The 20,461-nt window shown below is 47.9% G+C and overlaps 1 protein-coding gene across 6 annotated transcripts in view; it reads right to left on the bottom strand.

The window, feature by feature from the left end:
• Window positions 1-20,461, bottom strand: part of Mroh1 (maestro heat like repeat family member 1) — a 73,137-nt gene that overhangs the window by 38,721 nt on the left and 13,955 nt on the right. For 5 of the 6 annotated variants that reach the window (XM_048454556.3, XM_085679136.2, XM_048454557.3 and 2 more), the window contains 8 exons: window positions 19,354-19,432; window positions 18,033-18,178; window positions 11,079-11,210; window positions 10,458-10,620; window positions 10,167-10,265; window positions 4,161-4,312; window positions 3,665-3,805; window positions 3,238-3,330 (listed from right to left, as the gene is read on the bottom strand). In XM_048454556.3, coding sequence (XP_048310513.3) covers window positions 3,238-3,330; window positions 3,665-3,805; window positions 4,161-4,312; window positions 10,167-10,265; window positions 10,458-10,620; window positions 11,079-11,210; window positions 18,033-18,178; window positions 19,354-19,375 — 948 coding nt within the window. In that variant the 5' untranslated portion in view covers window positions 19,376-19,432. Of the gene's footprint in view, window positions 1-3,237; window positions 3,331-3,664; window positions 3,806-4,160; window positions 4,313-10,166; window positions 10,266-10,457; window positions 10,621-11,078; window positions 11,211-18,032; window positions 18,179-19,353; window positions 19,433-20,461 lie in introns of those variants that run through there. The other variant, XM_087898888.1, reaches the window with a different exon arrangement.

Here is a 20,461-nt window from a genome sequence, read left to right as displayed (position 1 = left end):
GCTTGTGCCACCACACTTAGGCTGGAAATTCTTATTCTGGTCTACAAGCAAGTTCCAAGACAGCCAGGAGTACACAGAGAAACTCTGTCTCGAAAAAAACAAACCAAGCAACAACAAAAAAGATTTCTGTATTTTTATTTTATATATGAGTTTTATTTTGTCTACATGTATGTATGTGTATCAAATGTGTGCCTGGTACCATCACTGGCTTTTCTGGAACTAGAGTCACAGATTATGAGCCAACATGTAGATGCTGGTAACTGAACTCAAATTCTGTGGAAGAGCAGCAAGTGTGCTAAACTGCTGTCTCCCCAGCACCAATAAGTTCTTTTTTTTTTTAAAAAAAAAAAAGTATTTACTTAGTATTATTATTAGTGGGGGAAGGTGTATATGTGCTATGGCTGTAGAGATCAGAGAAGACAACTCAATGGAATTGGTTCTCTCCTTTCTGTGGGAGTTCCAGGGAGTGAACTTAAGTCATCCAGCTTGAGGGGCAAGCACCTTTACTTACAGAAGCATCTCATGAGCCCAGCAGTAAGTTCTTACTGCAAACCCTCCTAATGGGGGAAGATGGGACACTTTGATTCTCTAACTTCTGGCAACTTTTGGATTCTCCCTTGCTGTAAAATGATTCAGTCAAACAGACAGCCATTCTACCCTTATGTCAGCAGTGACCATCATAAACACTCCAGACACCTTGAGAAAGCTATACAACATGGCTGCTTGCTTTGACTCTTGAAGGTACAGACCTGTCAGGATTATTTCGAAGCTTACACTGGACTTTTTTATTAAGACAAGCCTTGGTGAACTCTAGATGACCCCACAACTATTTCTACCTGGGCCAGAGAGGAAGCATGTCCCCTGGTGGCCTATCAGAGAAGAAAGGCTATGAAGGGTGATAAAGAGTCAGTTCTATGATTCCTCCAAACATAAGCCTTCATTTGCAAGGCAAGTTTGCTGGGATTGGTACACACACCTCTCTTCCGGCTATATCACAAGGATAAGTAAGATGCTTGAATTATTTGTTGAGTCAGCTGAGAGAAACCCAGTTTGTGTAACATCTGGCCTGTTGTGGAATATTATGTTAATGAGGCAAAGATGTGTTACACTTGTTCATGCTGCAGAATGTTACTTTAACTATGTTAAATTTGTCTGTGCTGCCTTTGTTTAACCATGTAAGTATGTGTGTCTATGTAAAGATGTGTAGCATTTGTTTTACCTTGACTGCCTAAGGTACCTGATTGGTCTAAAAAAAGCTGAATGACCAATAACTAGGCAGGAGAGGGATAGGCGGGGCTGGCAGGCAGAGAAGATAAATAGGAGGAGAAATCTAGGGAGGGATGAACAAGAGAAAGAAGAGAGGAGAGAATGAGGGAGACACCCACGGCCAGAAGTCAGGCAGCCACCAGACAATCAGATAAGAGAAGCAGTTAAAGTAAGATATACAGAAAAGTAAAAAGCCCTGAGGCAAAAGAGCTGGACTTTAGGGCCGGAAAGACACACACCCAGGCCCAGGAGCTGTAATACTAGAGGATGTAGCTTGCTTCTGTCAAATGCTGAGGGATACAAAAGCTGTCACACTGCCAGGTGTGGTGGTACGCAGCTGGAATTCAAGCATTTGAGAGGCAGAGGCAAGGATTCCTATAAATTCAGGACCAAACTATTCTGCATAAGGCCCTGTCTCAAAAACAAAGCAAAACAAAAACATGCACGATTTAAATTTTAAAATTAGCTGGGTGGTGGTCCAGAACTCAAGAGGCAGGGGCAGGCAGATCTCTATGAGCTTGAGACCAGCCTGATCTATAGAGGTAGTTCCAAGACAGCCAAGGCCAGACAGAGAAACCCTGTCTCAAAAAAACAAACCAGGGCTGGAGAGATGGCTCAGAGGTTAAGAGAACTGACTGCTCTTCCAAAGGTCCTGAGTTCAATTCCCAGCAACCACAGAGTGGCTCACAGCCATCTATAATGAGATCTGGTGCCCTCTTCTGGCATGTAAGCATACATGGAAGGAATGTTGTATACATAATAAATAAATAAATCTTAAAAAAAAACAAATGAAACAAACAAAAACAAAACTGCCCAAGCCTAGCACTTGACAAGCATCTTGCCTACTTATAATTTCTATCTTGGTAGAACAGAAGGATACCAGGCAGCTGACCAGTAAGGGGACACCTCTGTCACAAGACACTGGGTGGAACACTGGGCCCAGTCCTCCAGAGAGGTTGTTTTCCAGCCCTTCCTAACCCAGGAGCAGGGGTGCACAGATTTTGACAGCAGGACACACATCCCCATCATCAAAGGGTGCACAGATTTTGACAGCAGGACACACATCCTCATCATCAAAGGGGACTCAGAGGCCAACTTCTAGTTAGTCCCTTACTGTTGGAAGTGGGGTAGGAGAAACAGAACATACCAACATGTAACTGGCACTCAAGTGTCAAGAGAACAGATCTGGGCTTCTATCAGCATAAAACAAACCCCAAGGAACACTTTATTAGAAAAGTATACTTGACACCAATCATTTCTAGAATAAAGCATTCATTATTTCGGAAAAGGAAGGAGAGACAGAAGGAACATAGGAAAGAGAAGAATGGAGGGAAGAAGAGAGGGAAGGAATATGAAAGGGAGGGAGGATACATTTTTTGGAAATATTTCTTGCCTTCTTGATCTTTTGCCAGACCACACTGCCAAGTTAATAACATGTCTTGAGATCATTTAAGACTATGTATTTAGGGGCTACAGAGATGGCTCAACAGTTAAGGGTGCTGGCTGCTCCTCAAGATAACCAAGATTTAATTCCCACTACCCACAGTGGTTTATAACTATCTGTAACTCTAGTCTAATGGGACCCAGTGCCCTCTTCTGGCCTCCAAGGGCACTCACACACCTGGTACAACCGACATATATGAAGGTAAAATGCTCATACACATAAAATAAATCTAGGGTCTGGAGAGATGGCTTAGAGGTTAAGAGCACTGGCTGCTCTTCTAGAGGTCCAGAGTTCAATTCCCAGCACCCACATGGTGGCTCACAACCATCTATCATGAGATCTGGTGCCCTCTTCTGGGTGTGCAGGCCTAATTCCTGGAGGCCACACCCATGTGATGCTCAGGAAGCCCATTTCATGGCTGTGTGGCTGAAGCACCCCCTTCAAATCATACATCCCATTGGGCAACTCACTTTGAAGGGCCCATCCCCACAAGATCCACTGCCCCAAGTACTCATCTCCCAGCCTACCTGAGCATGAAGAGCCACCAAGAGGGCATCTAGCTGAACCTCCAGCGTGCGGCTGCCCACACTCACAGCTGCCTCGAGAATTTGTCCCAGGCTCTGTTCAAGACAGGAAGGAAAAGGCTTCAGTCCACGTTCTGCTCCACAAGAGGGAAGAGAGGTTCCAGGATGTGGTCCAGAACACTAATGTCCTTGAAGACCCAAATGAAGAAGCTATACTTTAACCTCCAGAATTTGGAGGCAGATTAAGAAAGGTGTTTTCTGGGTCACAGAAAAATATGCAAGGTAAAGGAGCAAGTTCCCATCGAGTGTGCTTAGTAGAGTGGAAGCCGCTCACCTCATAACCCTACACAAAATTTTAAGTAAGGGTTGTTTCCCCAGGGACTGATTTGAGGGATTCTGGGGTTGCTGTCCCCTCCCTCCCTACAAATACCTTGGATATCTGAAAGGTCTCCGCATGCTTCTTGTAGAGGCCAAGTACTGCAGGGAGGAGCTTAGGGAGCTGTTCTTCCAACTTCTCACTGGGAAGCAGGTGGCTCATGGGACCCAGAGCCGCCACCACTGCAAGCCGGAGCTGAAAAGACAGCAAAGGCCTCCCGATCTGCTCATGACTCTAAACCCCAGGTTTAGCAGCAAGTCTGGTGGCTACTAGTTACTAGTACGTCTATTGGGCAACTATGGCAAGAGGTCGGATGGTGGCCAGGTAGGACATAGTCTCCGGAAGAGAGTGGATGCCAAAGGGTCTGCAATGACCAAGTCTCATGACCAAGCTTTAGAACAGGTTGAGACCACCTCCTAAGCACCAACTGTAGGGAGGGAACTCGTGTCCTTTCCCCCACACCTTAGGACCACCCTGGCAGAGAAAAGGGGTAAAAGCAGAAGGAGGCCTCAGAGGCTGAGCCTTGGCCCCTGATGGATCATAGCTGTACCTTGGCATCACGACTCTGCAGCCAGTGGTGGAAAAGAATGTCATAGGCGCCAAAGATGTCGGCAGCAAAGGTGTCCTTCCTGACTGTGGGGTCTGGGGCTTGGTCCAGGTTGGCCAGGTACTCCAGGGTGCTTTCACTGAAGTGCTGCAGAGCTGTGAAGACCCAGTGAGCAACTCCTGACATGTCCCACACTGGCTCCCCGGTGCTGCCCATGAACTCCCAAGACAGTGTGCATGGTACCTAGGCCAGCACCTGGTTAGGTGGTGACCCATGGACTATACTAGGATAGACAGAGTTCTCCCCAAATCTGTATTGTCTGTGGAAACAGAGTGGCTACAAGGTTGTCAGGACAAGGTCACATATAGGAGAGTGGCCCTAAACCTGACTTGAGAAGCGAAGAGATGGGGAGAGACGGCTATGCGTAATAGAAGCAGACAATGGAGGGTGAGTGAAAGCTGAAGCTCCAAGAAGCCACAAGAGGCCTATACCAGATGACCAGACTAGGAAGGAAGGAAAACAGTCTCTCTCGGAGCTCCCAGGACGGTGCCAATCCACCAACACCCTGACCCAATGTCCCTGAAATAACCTACCCCTGAGTCTACCTTGGGAACAAAGGAAGGAAGCACTGTGCCCCCAACCCCAGATCATGCTCCTTACAGCACAAGGGCTGCCAGACCCAGAATAAGGGCAAAAAGAAACAGGAAAGAGGTTCCAGGCCTATGTGGATGGGCACAGGATGGCAGGGCTATTACTCATGCCTTCCTTGGCTGTACTTTGGCGCCTGAATGGGGACACAGGTGGATAGAACAGAGGCTCTGAGTTGCTGTGGGCAGTCATATGAGAGGTCCAACAGATATGGCTTAGATTAGAGCCCAAGACGCAGGTCTGGGTCTGGGCCATGAGAGAATACAACAGGGCAACAGGGGCAGGGTGGGCACTGAGGCAGAAATCTCTGTGCTTCCTACCTTCTAGAACCAGTCAAGGGTTCATATCCTGCCGAAGCCATCTTCATGCAATCTAAAGCCATCTGACTGATGGTACAAAGGCAGAGTGGTAAGTGGGGCATCCTCATGTAAATGTTAATTCTCAGATCATAAAAAGAACTGGAAACTGATCCTTTTCCTTTTGTACAGGAATGGCTCAGCCCGTATAGGACAGACAGTAAGATGCCCCTACAATCTTTGTATAGAGAGAAAGCCAGAATGCACATGATCTTGTCCACAGGATTCTAAGGCTACCTCCTCTCTCTCCAGTACCGAGCCTCAATAGCCAAGTGGCACGTGGCTGTTTTGTTGCTGGTGTGCGCCCCTCACATGGGTATGAGAACCCTCCATAGCTTTGAGTCTTCTAATCCTTCTTGGCCCTCAAAGTGGCAACTCTCAAATGCAAGTCTGGCTTTACCACTAATGCCATTTCCTGCCATGTTAGGTTCAGGGTCCCAGGAAGGGGATGTGGCTCTGCATGCTCAAGCTTTTCTGGAAGTCATTTCATGGGATGTAGATTCTGGCATGGACCACTGCTGTCCTTTCGGGTATGAGGATTCTCGTCCTTTATGGAGGGAAGAGAGCTGGCAAACATGTCTGCCACCTGCTCCCCCCTGTCCCTTCTCCCTTGATCCACTGAGTCTCAAAGGGGATGCTGTCCTCAGGATGTCCTTATACCCTGGCCCTATGTCCATTCTCCTTGTATATCTACACCACCTACTTCTCCTCAGTAGAAAACTTATCTTCTGATACTTTTACTTAGCCTTTTTTCCTCTCACAGACCCTACTCTTTTCTTATGGTTTGTTCTTTTTTTTTTCAAAGTTTATTAAATTATAAAAGTTTCCATTTCCGCCCCCCTCCCAACACCCTCCCACTCCCCCCACTCCCTCTCCTCCTCCCTCTCCATCCCTAAGAGCAGTCAGGGTTTCCTGCCCTGTGGGTAGTTCATTTTTTTATTTCTTGCCTCTGTTGTCTCACAGCCTTCGCTGGATCATTTCAAAATCACTCTGAGCCTGCTGTGTACTAAGCTGACACATATGGTGGTGACTGGCACTGAAGTCCCAGGTCACACTGGGACTTCAGCTCCACAGCCGGTGGCCCCTGCAGTCAGAGCCCAGGACAGTCTTGGCTGACCACATGATGGTGTCCACTTAAGAAGTAGAGCATCAGCCAATGCCTCCAATCCAGGCTAATCAGGGAAATAAACTTGTCAGGTGGTGGTGGTGCACGCCTTTAATCCCAGCACTCAGGAGGCAGAGGCAGGTGGATCTCTGTGAGTTCAAGGCCAGCTTGGTCTATGAAATGAGTTCCAAGGCAGCCAGGGCTGTTAAACAGAGAAATCCTGTCTCAGAAAGAGAAATAAATTTAAACCCTTCATTGATACAGGGATAAACCACTGTGACAAACTCTCAAGAAAGAGAACTTAAATAAAGGAAGAAAACAAAACCAAAAACCACCTTCCCGCCAGTACCCCTGGTGAAATGCACTAGTCAGTCCCCCTTTCCCTGAGAATGGGCTTCCGGGGGTTCCGTTCAGGTGGGCAATGGCCTCAACTCCCACCACTCTTGGCTGGTGACATTAAGACCAAAAGGGTCTATTCTGATTCCTCAGCTCCTCTCAGCCCCAAGATGCTTCCTTCTGACCTGAAGGATCCTAACCAGAGTGGTCTTCAAGGACAAGAATGTTTTTCCAAATAACAGGCAATCATATTTTCAGAAGGAACATCCTCACAATTTATTAGAGTTGCATATACTCAGGACGAGAGGTCCATCCTCCTAATGCCAACGCCCTTTTCCTGGGAAGCAGTCACCAGCTGGGTCCTCGAAGTGCCACAAGGTCTCCTCCAGCAATGTGTCCTCCTTTTGTACCTTCAGCCTGGCACTGCTCGGAGCTGGCTCCTCACAGCCCTAATCCTCTGGTAGAGCTCTGCAGTCAGATCTTCTTACACAGCTGTCTGCTTGGTTCTGCAGGTGTCTGCCACCCACACAGCCTAAGACCCCACAGCTTTGAAGAGCGACATCCCTGGACACTCACCCTAGCTCCTTCCACCATATAAAAATGCTACCGCCGGGGCATGCTCCTTCTTAGTTCAAGCCACCTCTCACTGTTACACACTTAAGCTGCTCTGGAAAGAATAGATGAAGGACATTTCCAAGACCTGCTTCTTTGGAAAGCCTCTGTTTTACTCCCTCAGTCAGATGGCATGGGTTGCGTTATGACCTAGTGTGTAGACTTCCACTGGAGCTGTGGAAAATTGCCAGGTGAGTGGACTGGCACTGCCAAAGAGCAGGGTGTGCTAGTTCCCTACCTATATCCAGGGCATGTATGCCATGCCCATTCTGTCTGGTGCATCTTTCCGATGGAGTTGTGGGACATCACTAATCCTTCTGTTTTCTTTTCCAGGTGTCTGTCACCGGAATGCAGGCTCCATGGTCTTACCCACTAACCCTTTCTCCTCTATTTTTTCTTACAACTCTGAATTCTGCCAAATTCCCCAGAAGTTTCTTCAATCTCCAATTGCTCTATGATGTTTTCCACTTCTCTGACCATATTTTTAGACAACTTGATTTACTCTTATTGACTGCAGCTCCTTAATGGATGGTGATGTACTCTTGCTTCGTGAATTTATTCTCCCCACTTATCTCCCTGGGGTGTTAGCCACAGAGCCTTTCTTTTGGTAATTTTCTCTTATCCAAACTGCTAATCCCCAGGCCACAGTTTCTGTTCATTTTGTTGCCACCTTCCTACTTGGGTTTCCTCAGAGGTGGGCCCTATATGCTGCCTGCCAGTCAGGCTGGCTGCAACCCTGCCCATCTGAGACCTTTCTATCCACTCCTCCATGGCTGGCCTCTTGTTAGACTTCTGTTCTTGGTTGCCTTCTGCTTTTGCGATGTTGTCAACCTCAGCCATACCTGGCCTCAGATGCCCAGAGCCAGAGTTCCCACTGGCCCGACTGAAGCTGTTCTGGCTATAGGACTATTGTGTCCTCCATCAGCAAACAAAAGATGCCTGATGTAAGTAGTACAGGTAGCAGGTATTCTAGGAGAACCCCTGCTAAGCCTGGGTGACGTTAGCCAATAACCTCAGCAATGAGGTAGCAGAACTGATTTCAAATTCAGAGTTCCCCTCCTTGAAAACAAAACAAGGATGGGGAATGCAGCTCAGCTGGTGAAGGGTTTGTATGGCATTCACAAACCTCTGGGTTCAAGCCCTATTTCCATATAAACCAAGGAATCGTTGCACATCAGTAATTCTAGCAGGAGAACCAGAGGTTCAAAGTCATCCTCAGCTACATACCCAGTCTGCACAACACAAGACTCCCCCTGCAAACCCAGTCTGCACAACATAAGACTCCCCCTGCAAAAAAAGAGTTCATTTTGGTTGAACCCACCTGCTACAGCCCTGAGAGGTGCCCATATAGCAGGAATTAGAGGGCATCTTCCTGCAGGTCAGGTTTAGCCCCATCATTTGTTTTTCAGGAGAGCCACAGATAGCAGCTAGTACTTGGCATAAATACCAAATGCTCAGAACACATAGTTTCCTTCCTCTTTGTTGGAGAATACAGCCTCTATCTGGGTGAGGCCCTGACACCTGTATCTGTATCTGTATCTGGGTCTAAATGTGTGTTGGGGACTGAAGACACTCAGATCCTGGATTTCCTGTGACCCCCTGCCTTCCAGAGAAAACAACTTGTTTTCCTGTGTTTGCAGCACGAGACCCTCATGAGTGCCTGATGGCAGGGGAGTGGTTTCTGGTGGGCTTGCAGTTGAAAAATCCCGAGAGCTAGGATGTGGCCATTAATCAAGGAGAGCCCTATATAAGCTGCCCTGGAACACAATAAAGAGGGCATTCTTGTTTCAAGGATGACCTGTCTGTCTCCCTCTCCCTCTCTCTCTCTCTCTCCCTCTGTGTGTGTGTGTGTGTGTGTGTGTGTGTGTGTGTGTTTCAATCTCCAGCCCGTTACCCGACCGACTCAGGAACTGTCCCGTATAAAAGTGGAATGGTACAAATGTGTTTACTGAAGCACATACTGCGCCTACTCTGTGATGAATCTATTCATCCCAAACTACTTCAAGCAGGATTTCTACCACTGTGACCTGGCCCTGCTCTCAGTCACAGGCAGAAAAGTACTAGGGAGAAGGGATATCCCACTGATGATGGCATAAAGAAGACAGGCAAGAGATGGGAGCACAGTGACAGGAGAGATGGGAGGAGCTGAAGAACCTCCTAGACGTTGCTGCTGTGAGGAGGGGCAAGAAAAAAGCAGAAAATTCGAAAACTCTCTAACAGAAGCCACTTGGGAGGGCTGGGCAAGAATAAAAGATCCTGACTTGAGGCGCGAGGGTCCTAGAAAGGCCTAGAGCACTCTTCCTGCTAAGCATCAGAATCACAGCCTTGCTGTCAGAGGTTCTGGACATCCAGGAACTCCAAGGCCATCTCCACGTCTACTGAAGTGACCCTCTGCGCCACCTTCCAGGATTAGGGAAGACCCTCCACCACTGAGAACCTCACTTATCACTAGGCACACTAGGCACCATGTCCAGACCACAGCTTGCCCATGGCCCTCTGCAGGCACACAAGGGCTGGATGCCCAGGCCACCACAGGAGAATGGTGTGAAGACAGGGAATGTGGCTCTTCCCCACCATAGGTCTGAGATACCAAGGGAATGGTCACTCTGCTAACTGGGAACATGTAGTATAAAAATGGAAACAATGCTCTGAGAAAAGGCTCTTCCCACACTCCAGGCCTACTTAGGCCTCTGAATAAAAACATAGGGGGTGTGGAGAGGTCATCCTCAGCATTGAAAAGAGGCAGTAATGGGGTAGAGGCTGTGTCTATGAGTACAGGCCCTACCCAGCCTCACCCCAGCAGTGGCTTGGCCATCTGAGCTCTACGTCACTAGTAGACAGCCCACACCCACCTCAATGGCACCTATCACAAAGGATATCTTTGTACATAATCTCCCAAGAGGGGTCCCAGCTCAGAAAGTGAAGGAAATGGGGCAATGCCCACTGTCTTACCACAGCAGAAGACCACCCTCAGCGCGTCCTGCTTGGCCATACCCAGCATGGGTAGCATGGTACTCAGGATGGATGGCAGAAAGGGAACCATGCCAAATGCTGTAAGAGAGAGGCTGTCACATGGGCTGCAGGCCCAGCCTACTTCCCACCCACCCCCTCTTCAGAACTTTGAAGGGGCCCACAGAGGTACTTCTCACAGCATTGGGTACAAAACCAGAAACCCAAGTAGCCCTCAGGGGCCCCCAAAACTACTCAGAGACATCAAGGGACCAGAATCGCAATGGCACCTACCGTTGGACACAGAGAGGCTAGCAAGCGTGTGCAACACCGAGGAGTGCGGCAGAATGCCAGGCTGGAACCTGCTGAGCACCTCTTCCATCACCTGGTTGATGAATCGCTTCCCCACAGCCACCAGGACACTGCTTGCTGCCTGTTGCCAGTCACAGTCCAGCTCCTATATCCCAAACAATGGCCAGGTTGATCTCTCCCTGCACCTCTCAAGAGATTACAAGCAAGATACTACTCTACCCTTAGTAGTGCCTGGAAGAGGGAAAACTACTGTGTTCCAGTTTTCCTAGAGAATGCAGGCTAGAGACCAAATGGCAAGGCCTTCAGCCCACCTCCAATCTGTAGGGACCCGACGCCTATGGGAGAAGCCACAAGGAAGGATTGGTGAGGTAAGGTCTGGCAATGAAAAGGGCTGCATGCAGCCCTTAGCCTGAGCATGGGTTCCCTATCCTCACCCTCTAGAAATTTAGGTGTCTTGTTCTCTGCCCCTAAGGGGTACACAGGATCAAGAGGTCTCTGTCAATCAAACTCCAGCCCTGTTCCAGATACTGTAGAAAGGAGGCCAAAGATAAGGAGCTGTCCTCCCTGCCGTCCTCCCCAGTCTACATGGCCAGAGGCCCTCACCTTGATTCTAGTCATCTCATTGGAAGCCAAGAGGATGGCAATGACAGCAGTGTCCTTGTCCAGCTCGTCGATGTGGCTGCTCAATATTGTCTCCATGGCCCTCAGGATCTTCGTACGGTATGGATGAGCCAGCTGAGGAGAGAAGTTCCCAGGGAATGTTCTGAGAGTAGCCAGGTACTCTGTGTGTATTTAGTTTCTACAGGGGCTAGACTGTGCAAGGTCATACATACCCTTAAAAGAGAATATACTGGATGAGCCTCAGAGCCTGTGTGTAGTAGCATTTTATTTGTATTCAATAAATAAAGCTTGCCTGAGGATCAGAAAAGTAAAACAGCCAAACTGGCCAGCCTTACAGTCCAGGCAGCAATGACACACACGATTAATCCCAGTAGCCACACTAACTTGCCAGAGAAACCAGGCGGTAGTGATGCACACCCTTAATCCCAGAACTAGAGATGATTCTAAAACGGGAGGAGACAGCTCTCAGTCTCAGTCTCATTCTGAGATTCCTGGAGGCAGAATCGCCATTTTAGACTGAGGCAGAAGTAAGAGTCAGTGGCTGGCTGTTTTGCTTTTCTGACCTTCAGGCTGGACCCCAATTTCTGTCTCTGGGTTTTATTAATCGTGTTACATCTGTGTGTCTTTGAAAGGCAAGCTGCAAGTAAATGAGCTGGTGACCTTCTGCCTTCTGAGTGTTGCCATTAAGGTCTCCTGGAGGGCACCTCTTCCTCCTACACTTGGCCTCCCAGGCAGCAGGATAAGATGCCCTCTTTGAATCACCTTTCTCTGTAGCTAGGCTCCCGCTGTAAATATGCTCAAAGTCAAACACAGCTACCTCTGCCCTCCTGTAACCATGCACCTTCTCTGTTGACTGCCTGGAGTGCACTACCGACCCAGCCTCCTGGACTAATCCTTGACGTAGTCCACACCCTGGACTCAAGAGCTAGCAACCTATACTGGAAGGCTGGGGTAGAATCTGTCTAGGCCCATATAACGGGCCATGGAGGGGTTGCTAATGAAGGCTTCTAGCTGCCCACAGTGGGAGCAGCCTGATGTACCTGCACTGGGTGGCAAGGATGTGAGAGTAGCCTGCACTGGGTGGCATGGGTGTGAGCAAGGGCAGGCCCAGAACAAGCTAGTATTCTACAGGCACTGAAACTACCTCTTCACTTATGCCATAAACTGTCTCACCCACTGCCACGTGCCCACCACAGCAGGGGAGGGGTGGGTGGACATGTCAGTTGGGACCTATATAAGACAACACAGTTAAGAAAGCCACACATGTGGTTAGAGAGAAGGCTCAGCAGATAAGAGTACTGGCTGCTTTTCCAGAAGACATGGATCCCTAGCACCCATACAGCAACTCAAAACTATTTATAACTCCAACCCCTGGGGTATCCAACACCCTTTTCTAATCTCCTTAGGCACTGCACACATGTGGTACACAGACATACATGCAGGCAAACCACCCATAGATATAAAATAAATGCATAAATAAAGGAAAAAACAATTAAAATGTTTGGGGCTGTGGGTCTCTGCATCTGTTTCCTTTAGTTGTGGGACGAAGCCTATCTGATGATAATTGGGTTAAGTATTAATCTATGGTTATAGCAGAATATAACTAGAAATCATTTCATTGACTTTTAAAAAAAGATTTATTTGTTATGTACACAGTGTTCTGTCTGCATGTGTGCCTGCAGGCCAGAAGAGGGCAACCAGATATCATTACCAATGGTTGTGAGCCACCAGGTGGCTGGGAACTGAAATCAGGACCTCTGCAAGAGTAGTCAGTGCTCTTAATATCTGAGCCATCTCTCCAGCCCTCCCCTACTTTTTTTTTTCTTTTCTTTTCTTGCCAGTCTTGTTTGATTCTATCCTAGGTCTCTGGGCAAAGCTCAGAGAATCTTGCAGAAGAGGCAGAGGAAGGATTATAGGAGCCAGAGGGGACAAGGACACCAGAAAACCCACAGAATCAACTAATCTGGGTTCATAGGGACCCACAGAGACTGAACTGACAACCAGGGAGCCTGCATGGAACTGACCTAGGCATTCTGCATATATGTTACAATGTGTAGTTTGTTCCTCCCATGGGACTCCTAACAATGGGATCAGAAGCTCTCTCTGATACTGTTACCTGCTTTTTGGACCCCTTCCCTCATACTGGGTTGCCTCATCCAGCCTTAATGCTAGGGGAGGTGCCTAGTCTTATGGCAACTTGATATGCCATGTTTGGTTGATATTCATGGGAGGCCTGTCCTTTTTTGGAAAGAAATGGAGGAGTAGATGGGGTGGGGGCATAGGGGATAGAAGGGGTGGGAGGGTGCTGGTCAGGGAGGGACTGGGAGGAGAGGAGAAAGGGGAAACTGGTCAGGATATAAAAAAAAAATTAAAAAGAAAGGAAGAAAGAGAGTGCCACAAATGATATCCAAGTTCCCTGGCCCAGAAGCAGATGAGACATGCCTGTTGGCTACTGGTACCTGCTACACGAGCCATTACACATCATTCCTGAGCCTGCAGTGGATGAGACATTCATTCCGGGAGGTAACTAGTATAGATCACAAATAGCTCCAGAGACAAGGAACCTGCCAGTTTAAGGAAAGAGCTTCTGCCCTACGTTTTGTTTCTTCAGGATAAGGCTTTTGAATCCTTGCATGTTGGTGCCCCAGGTAAGGGGGGTGCACTCTGAGATGGTGGTTCTTGGTCAGTCACAGAGGAAGACAGCCACTTCAGCTGGCTGGGTTCACATTTCTCTTTCCAGGAACATGGTGTTCCTGCAAGAGTCCCTCCCCCGACAGGAGTCATGGCCAGTATGTCATGGAGAGGGGGGAAGGGTCACTGATGCTTTCTTTGGAGGAGAACAGAAAATTAATATGAACTGGTATGCTTTTATTCAATCAAAATTATTAGGAGCTGGGAGCACGGCTGATGACACAGTGAGAACATCTCTTCCAGTCCATCTGAAGCCAACGTTTCCAGCTTCCTCCAGGCTCTTGGTCCTAGAGGCACAACTCAAAGCCATCACATGGTCTTCCCAGGGTTTCTCTGTGTAGCCCCGGCTGCCCTAGAACTCGCTCTGTAGAGGAGGCTGGCCTTGAACTCAGAGATCCCACCTGCCTCTGCCTCCTAAGTGCTGGGTATAAAAGCAAAGGCATGTGCCTCCAGGCCCCAGGTTTCTAATTCCCCTCAACTTCATGAATGTGCTTTAGGGAAGACTGCCCTCTAACAGAAAAGCAAAGAGAAGAAAGGAACTGCTTAGTCTGCCTTCTCTTCCAGCACATTCACTGGCTAGCTGCCCTGGAAACTTGCTGCTCCCTGCAGTGCAACCGGGCATCTCCAGGGACTGATGAAGCAGGTGGGTTCTGTGATCCTGGACTCTCTAAGGAAAATGTCAAAGGAATGTTGAAATGGATTATTAAAAATGCTGCAGGATCCCCAGTGGCAGCAGGCAGCAGAAACACTGCATGTCCAGATCATTATAAATGTACATTTAAAAACAAACTAACAAATTTAACTCTCTCTATATATATATGGGGGGGGGGCTGGAAAGATGACTCAGCAGTTAAGAGCACTTGCTGCTCTTAGAAAGGACCAGGGTTCAAAGGTTCAGTTCCCAGCACCCACATCAGGTGACTCACAAACACATGTTAACTCCAGTTGAGTCCAACGCCCTCTTCTGGCCTCTATAGGTATTGCCTGCAAGTGGTACACATATGGATAAGCTGCCAGTTCTAAACATGGTAACATGGCCTACAGAGCCTCTGTGTAAAGATTAAGTACCCACATACTGACAAGCAACAGACCAGAATCCCCTATGTCAGGATGAAACTCCAGAGACTGGATTAGGCAGAAAGTGTTTTGAATTGAAAATGGTGGCAAGGAAAAGAAAGAGAAAAATTCAGCCACTGTGGGAAAACAATGGCATCACTATTTTTCCTCTCCTTCTCGCCTCCATGGCTTAACTACTCTAGGGAGTCTGTCCTGAATTGGATTTTGACTGATGTATAGATAGTTGACAGATAAGAGAAATGCCCACAGAGAATGGAAGCTTGTGCTGGGTCTAAAACCATGAAGCCCAGCACAGGAAAGTGACAGACATACAGCCTAGTGCCCTCTGCACTGGGCCCTGGAGGATAGCACAGTGGTAAGCACCTGGGCAACATACAACACAACAAGGTGCTGGGTTCCATCCCCAACATCACACACACTAGGTAGGCCTAGTAGCATATGCCTATAACCCCAGTACCTGGGAGGCAGAGACAGAAGGATCACAAATTCAAGATCATCCTCACTTACATACCAAGTTCAAGGTCATATAGAAATGCCATGGAGGAGGAGGAGGAGGAAAAAGGGAAAAGAAAAGAAAGATGACGACCAATCACAAACACACAAAAACCAGACTGAAGCTAACCATAAGGTGCCATGTGTACCCCCAAAACAGCAACTGGCAGAACTTTCCTCTGATGCCCAATTTGGATTCAGAGGAATTAGAAAAGATGCATGCTGCAGCCAAGCAAGATGGCACCATCTATGCCACTCTGCCCTTCCCATGGCTGCTGGCTCCTAGCCTGGCTCCTCTGTCAAAGTTCTACATCTGGGCTACCAAATGCTGAAAGCATCTGGCTGAAAGTTGAGCTAACTTTAAACAGCACAGTCTTCCTGTGGATCAATGTCTGCTCAACGTAACAACCACTAGATTTATCGATCGGCTGAGCTGTTAATGTGAGAGAAAAGTTATGTGTGACTATGCTATCAGTCAAGTCGGAAGAAGTGCATGCTGCATGCTGCACACAGCGGGGCATGACAAATACAACATAGGACAGCTGCTGAACAGCAGCCCAGGCCTCTTGGAATAGCATGTAGAAGCTAGTGTGAGAGGCCAGGAAAGGCCACACCCCGTAGGAGCAGGACCAGGTCAACAAAGAGCCACTGTAGCCATGCAGTGAGGTTATCAGGTTTTTGGTTTTGTTTTTAAACTCAGTGAAATAAAATTATGTAAGGCAGAAAAGAAGTAAAACTCGTAATTCAGGAAATGAGCATAGCAGCCACATTAGTTTCCTGGGAGCTGCCCTAAGTGACCCTTTGCCCTTCGGCCACCTACCCGCCCTTAATTCTTGCGTGACAACCACAGTCTGACACCAGGACATCAGAGCAAGAAGGAAGCATTTCGGTCACGCAGAGAAGGGTCTTAGACAGCACCACTATGGTATGCTTGGCTCTGAGAGAACAAAACACATGGCGTAGTTAAAACCCAAAGAGGAGCTGCAGGCAGACACTCAAGCCATGCCAAATACGGCAGCTCTCTTAGACTACAGAGCAAGCCCAGCTTCACTCAGTCTCCTGACAAGCTAAATAAAGCTGCAGTACCAGCAGAAAAAGCTGAAATGGAGGTGGAAGAGTCTTCCCCATCAGGTGTCACAAACCACAGCAGGATTAGTGAGTATGTTCAGGGAACCAAGCTGTTTTCCCATGAGATAGATGGCAGGTAAGATGAATACCCATGGAGAATGGTGTCTTGTAACCATGGTCCTGGACACTCAAGAAGCTTGAAGACTGCCGAGCGTGGTGGCACACACCTTTATTTCCAGCACCCAGGAGGCAGAAGCTGGTGGATTTCTGTGAGTTCAAGTTCAAGGTCAGCCTGGTCTACACAGTAAGTTCCAGGACAGAGAGAGACCCTGTCTCAAAAGAAAGAAAGACTGGATAGGGAGGTTAGCCTATTAGTTTAGGCAACATAATATGACCCATGTCCATGGAGCTGAAGACATGGCTCAGCAAAAAGCTACCTGCTACACAAGCTTGACAACCTAAGCTCGATCTCCAGAACACATAAAGACAGAAGGACATGTGCTGGAGAGATGGCACAGCAGTTAAGAGTACTTGCTGATCCTCCAGAGGACCCAAGTTCAGTTCACAGTTCCCACATTAGGTGGCTCATGACTGCATGTAACTCTCAACTCTAGGGGATCCAGCATCCTCTTCTGGCCTCCACAGGCATCATCTGACACCCACAGAAAATAAAAATAAACGTTTTTTTTGTTGTTGTTGTTGTTTATTTTTTTTTTAATGAGAGGCCAGTGGTAGTGACATATGCCTTTAATCCCAGCATTCGGGAGGCAGAGGCAGGCAGATCTCTGTGAGTTCAAGGCCAGCCTAGTCTACAGAGTGAGTTCCAACACAGCCAGGGCTACACAGAGAAATCCTATTTCAAAAAAAAAAAAAAGAAAGAAAGAAAGAAAAAGAACAAGCACAAACAAACCAACCAACCAAAACAAAATAATAATAATAAATAAAGAGCCAGCTGTGGTGGCACATGCCTGTAACCCCACCACTCTGGAGACTAAGAAACAAGGGTCACAAGTTGAAGGCCATTTCAAAGCAAAACAAGAAAGCTCATGAGATAAGAGCAATCTGGGGCTAACAATTTGACACTGCACAGCATCAGAAAGAATCCCAAGTTTCTTGCTCTGCTACACGAGCCACACTTGCCCACAGACTGGGATGTTCTGGGGTAGCAGAGGTCCTGTGCTTTCCTTAGAACAGCTCTTTGGAAGGGGACGGAGAGTGTACTGGCAGCCTGCAAACCTGGAGCAGCTCCCCCAGGCCAGCACAGAGCCTGGACTCTCAAGAGCCCTAGATACTCAGCCGATAAGACTTAGAAACAACCTGTACTCTCTCCGCAAGGGAGACACCCTATCTCCAATCAATGTGCTAACGGGAACAGCCAACAGCCTCTGCTCATGAATGCTGTCCACTGAAGTGACAACCCAGTCCCCTCATAATAGAACCACCAGTTCATAGGATACAGACATTCTTCACATGGAGGAGATCCAGCTATCATCATCTTTAAACACTGGGAATATACAGGGCACTTTCTTCTGACAGACTGACTCATCACCCAACACAAGAGATGAAGATGCTCCCTGATGACCTCACTGTCACCAAAGGGAGAGGTACCTTGTCATGCTGCCGCAGGTATTCCTCACAGGCACAGAGTGTCTCGCCTGGCTGCGACTCTCCAAGGGAGCAGAGAGCGCTGCAGACCTGCTCCTGTACCACAGGATCCTTGTCGGTGATGGAGTCCAGCAGGGTGAAGGACAGCTCTGCAGTGACAAAGCCCAGTGTGCTTAGGCCCCAAGCACACCATGGCTGCCTTCCTATGACTGACACCTACCAGCTTCAGGGATCATAAACTTAGCACGGGAGATGGCACAGCCAAGGATAAGTACAAGCCCAGTGCCTCAGAGAAAATAGGCACAGCCACTTGTATACAGTCATTGCTGACCTGAAGCTGTTATCTCTCATAAAAACCATGCCTTTCTTCTGTACTAACCACCTTCCCTGATGGTCCCCAAATGTACTCCCATGCTATTGTGTGATCACGAATACTGAGTGTGCAGTCTGCTGGGCCAAATGACAGGGCTCAGACTCAGACTGGTTATCACTGAGAAGCTATAGGTCTGGAAAACTCAGGTTTATCCTGAGTCAGAGGTCACAGTCATAGTAGTACTCCCAAGACTGCTCTAGCTCTGATAAGGCCTGGACTTCTACTCACTCACAGGGCTCCACAAAGGATCCACAGACACAGACACATCAAGAAAGTTCCTTGAGTTCTGAGACACAGAACAGACTGGACTTTACACACCCAACTCCTACATATAGGAGGGTGGCATTGGGCAGGAGAGTGTGGACACTGGTAATGAACAGTAAATGTAAGGCCCACAGCATCTGCCCCATAGGGCTTAGCCTACCAAGGCCAGATATAAATCAAGGAATCAACAAATCAGAGTAGCTCTCTGCAATATTGGCAAGAGAGGCAAACCAGAGACATTATCCCACACCCAACATGACCCTGCAGACTGAGTCTTTGCGTCCCAGAAAACATGCCTACACCATGCTATCACAAGAGGATAGCTGGAGGGACCTGCAATTGAAAAAATTTAACAGTTGAATAAACAGGTTGATCTAATTAGTAAGATCTGATTGCATCTAAGGCCAGGTTCAACCTGATATGCCACACCTGGCACTTCTAAAGCATATCTAAATACCTGTTCTCCAATTATAAGTTTGAAGGGAGCAGTCACACCCTCACACCATCATGTACACATAGAATCTGGCCTCCAGGGACAGCAAAAATGTAGGCACCACCCTCCCTCATCCCAACATCTTCAACTTCCTGCCCAGGCTGGGACTGCAATGGAGTTGTCACAAGTCTCAGATGCTCTAACAGGGAGGGCAGGGGGACAGGAGGTGCCTCCCACATGCCACATGTACTCACTTTTTATGTAGGGCCTGGTCATTTCTGTGGTCTTGGCTTCCACTTGTCCAGTGTATACACAGATAGCTTCCTTCCCAACCTAGAATAATGGGGACATGGGATTTTATTCATTATCTCTACCACACATAAACCCAGGATTAGCTGCTATTCATGCACAAAACACACAATTTAAATGAATTTGTCCTAGGGACTAGGGAAGATATCTATCTAGCTGGCTAATCCACTCAGAAAAGGAAGAAAGTCCATGAGCCTCAGGAACCCTGGCACTTCTACATTCCTGAGCTTCCAGCCCCCACCAGCAGGACAGTAGCCCATGTATTCAGGATTGGTATAAGGTACTATCTTCACCATACTGGCAAACTTGGCCACTCTCCCAATTAAAGTAACTTCCTCTCCACCCTAAGGTAAGTAGTGAGCACCAGAGCTCTCCCATACTGTGTGAGCTCAGCTGCATGCGGTCACAAAAAATTAAGTCCCTCAAATAACCAAGTGCTTGTGCCTCTCCACTATGTGATCTCATGCTACGTCCTAGGTCATACAGTCTAAGAACCTAGAAGATGAGAGACATGCCCACCCTCAGTGCACCCAGGTACACTCAGGTGCCAGGCCCTTCATCCCAGGTGATCCTCCATGCCTTTACTCCTTCAATCACCTCTCACCCTTCAGTCCTTCCTGACCTACTCCAAGGAAAGAGAAAGGATACCATGGCCTTCCGATCAGAGCCATGTACCTAAGGCAAAAGGCAAAGTGAAAAACTACATCAATCTTGGGAAAAAGAGAATTAGGACTAAAAAGCAAGGGAAAGGTGGTAGTGGTGGCACACACCTTTAATCCCAGCACTCGGGAGGCAGAGGCAGGAGGATCTCTGTGAGTCTGAGGCCAGCCTGGTCTACAGAGTGACTTCCAGAACAGGCTCCAAATCTACAGAGAAACCCTGTCTCAAAAACAAAACAAAACAAAACAAAAACAAAAACAAAACAACAAACAAACAAAAAACCTAACTAAGTAAATAAAAGTGAAAATTTCAGTTCAAGAAAGTAGGTTTAGGGCTGGAGAGATGGCTCAGAGGTTAAGAGCATTGACTGTTCTTCCAGAGAACCTGAGTTCA

Source organism: Myodes glareolus, chromosome 19 (genome assembly GCF_982192425.1).
Source record: "Myodes glareolus chromosome 19, mMyoGla1.1, whole genome shotgun sequence".
Classification (NCBI taxonomy): Eukaryota; Metazoa; Chordata; class Mammalia; order Rodentia; family Cricetidae; genus Myodes; species Myodes glareolus.
Note: the sequence above shows the minus strand (reverse complement) of the source record. Positions and strands in the feature narration are given on the sequence as shown.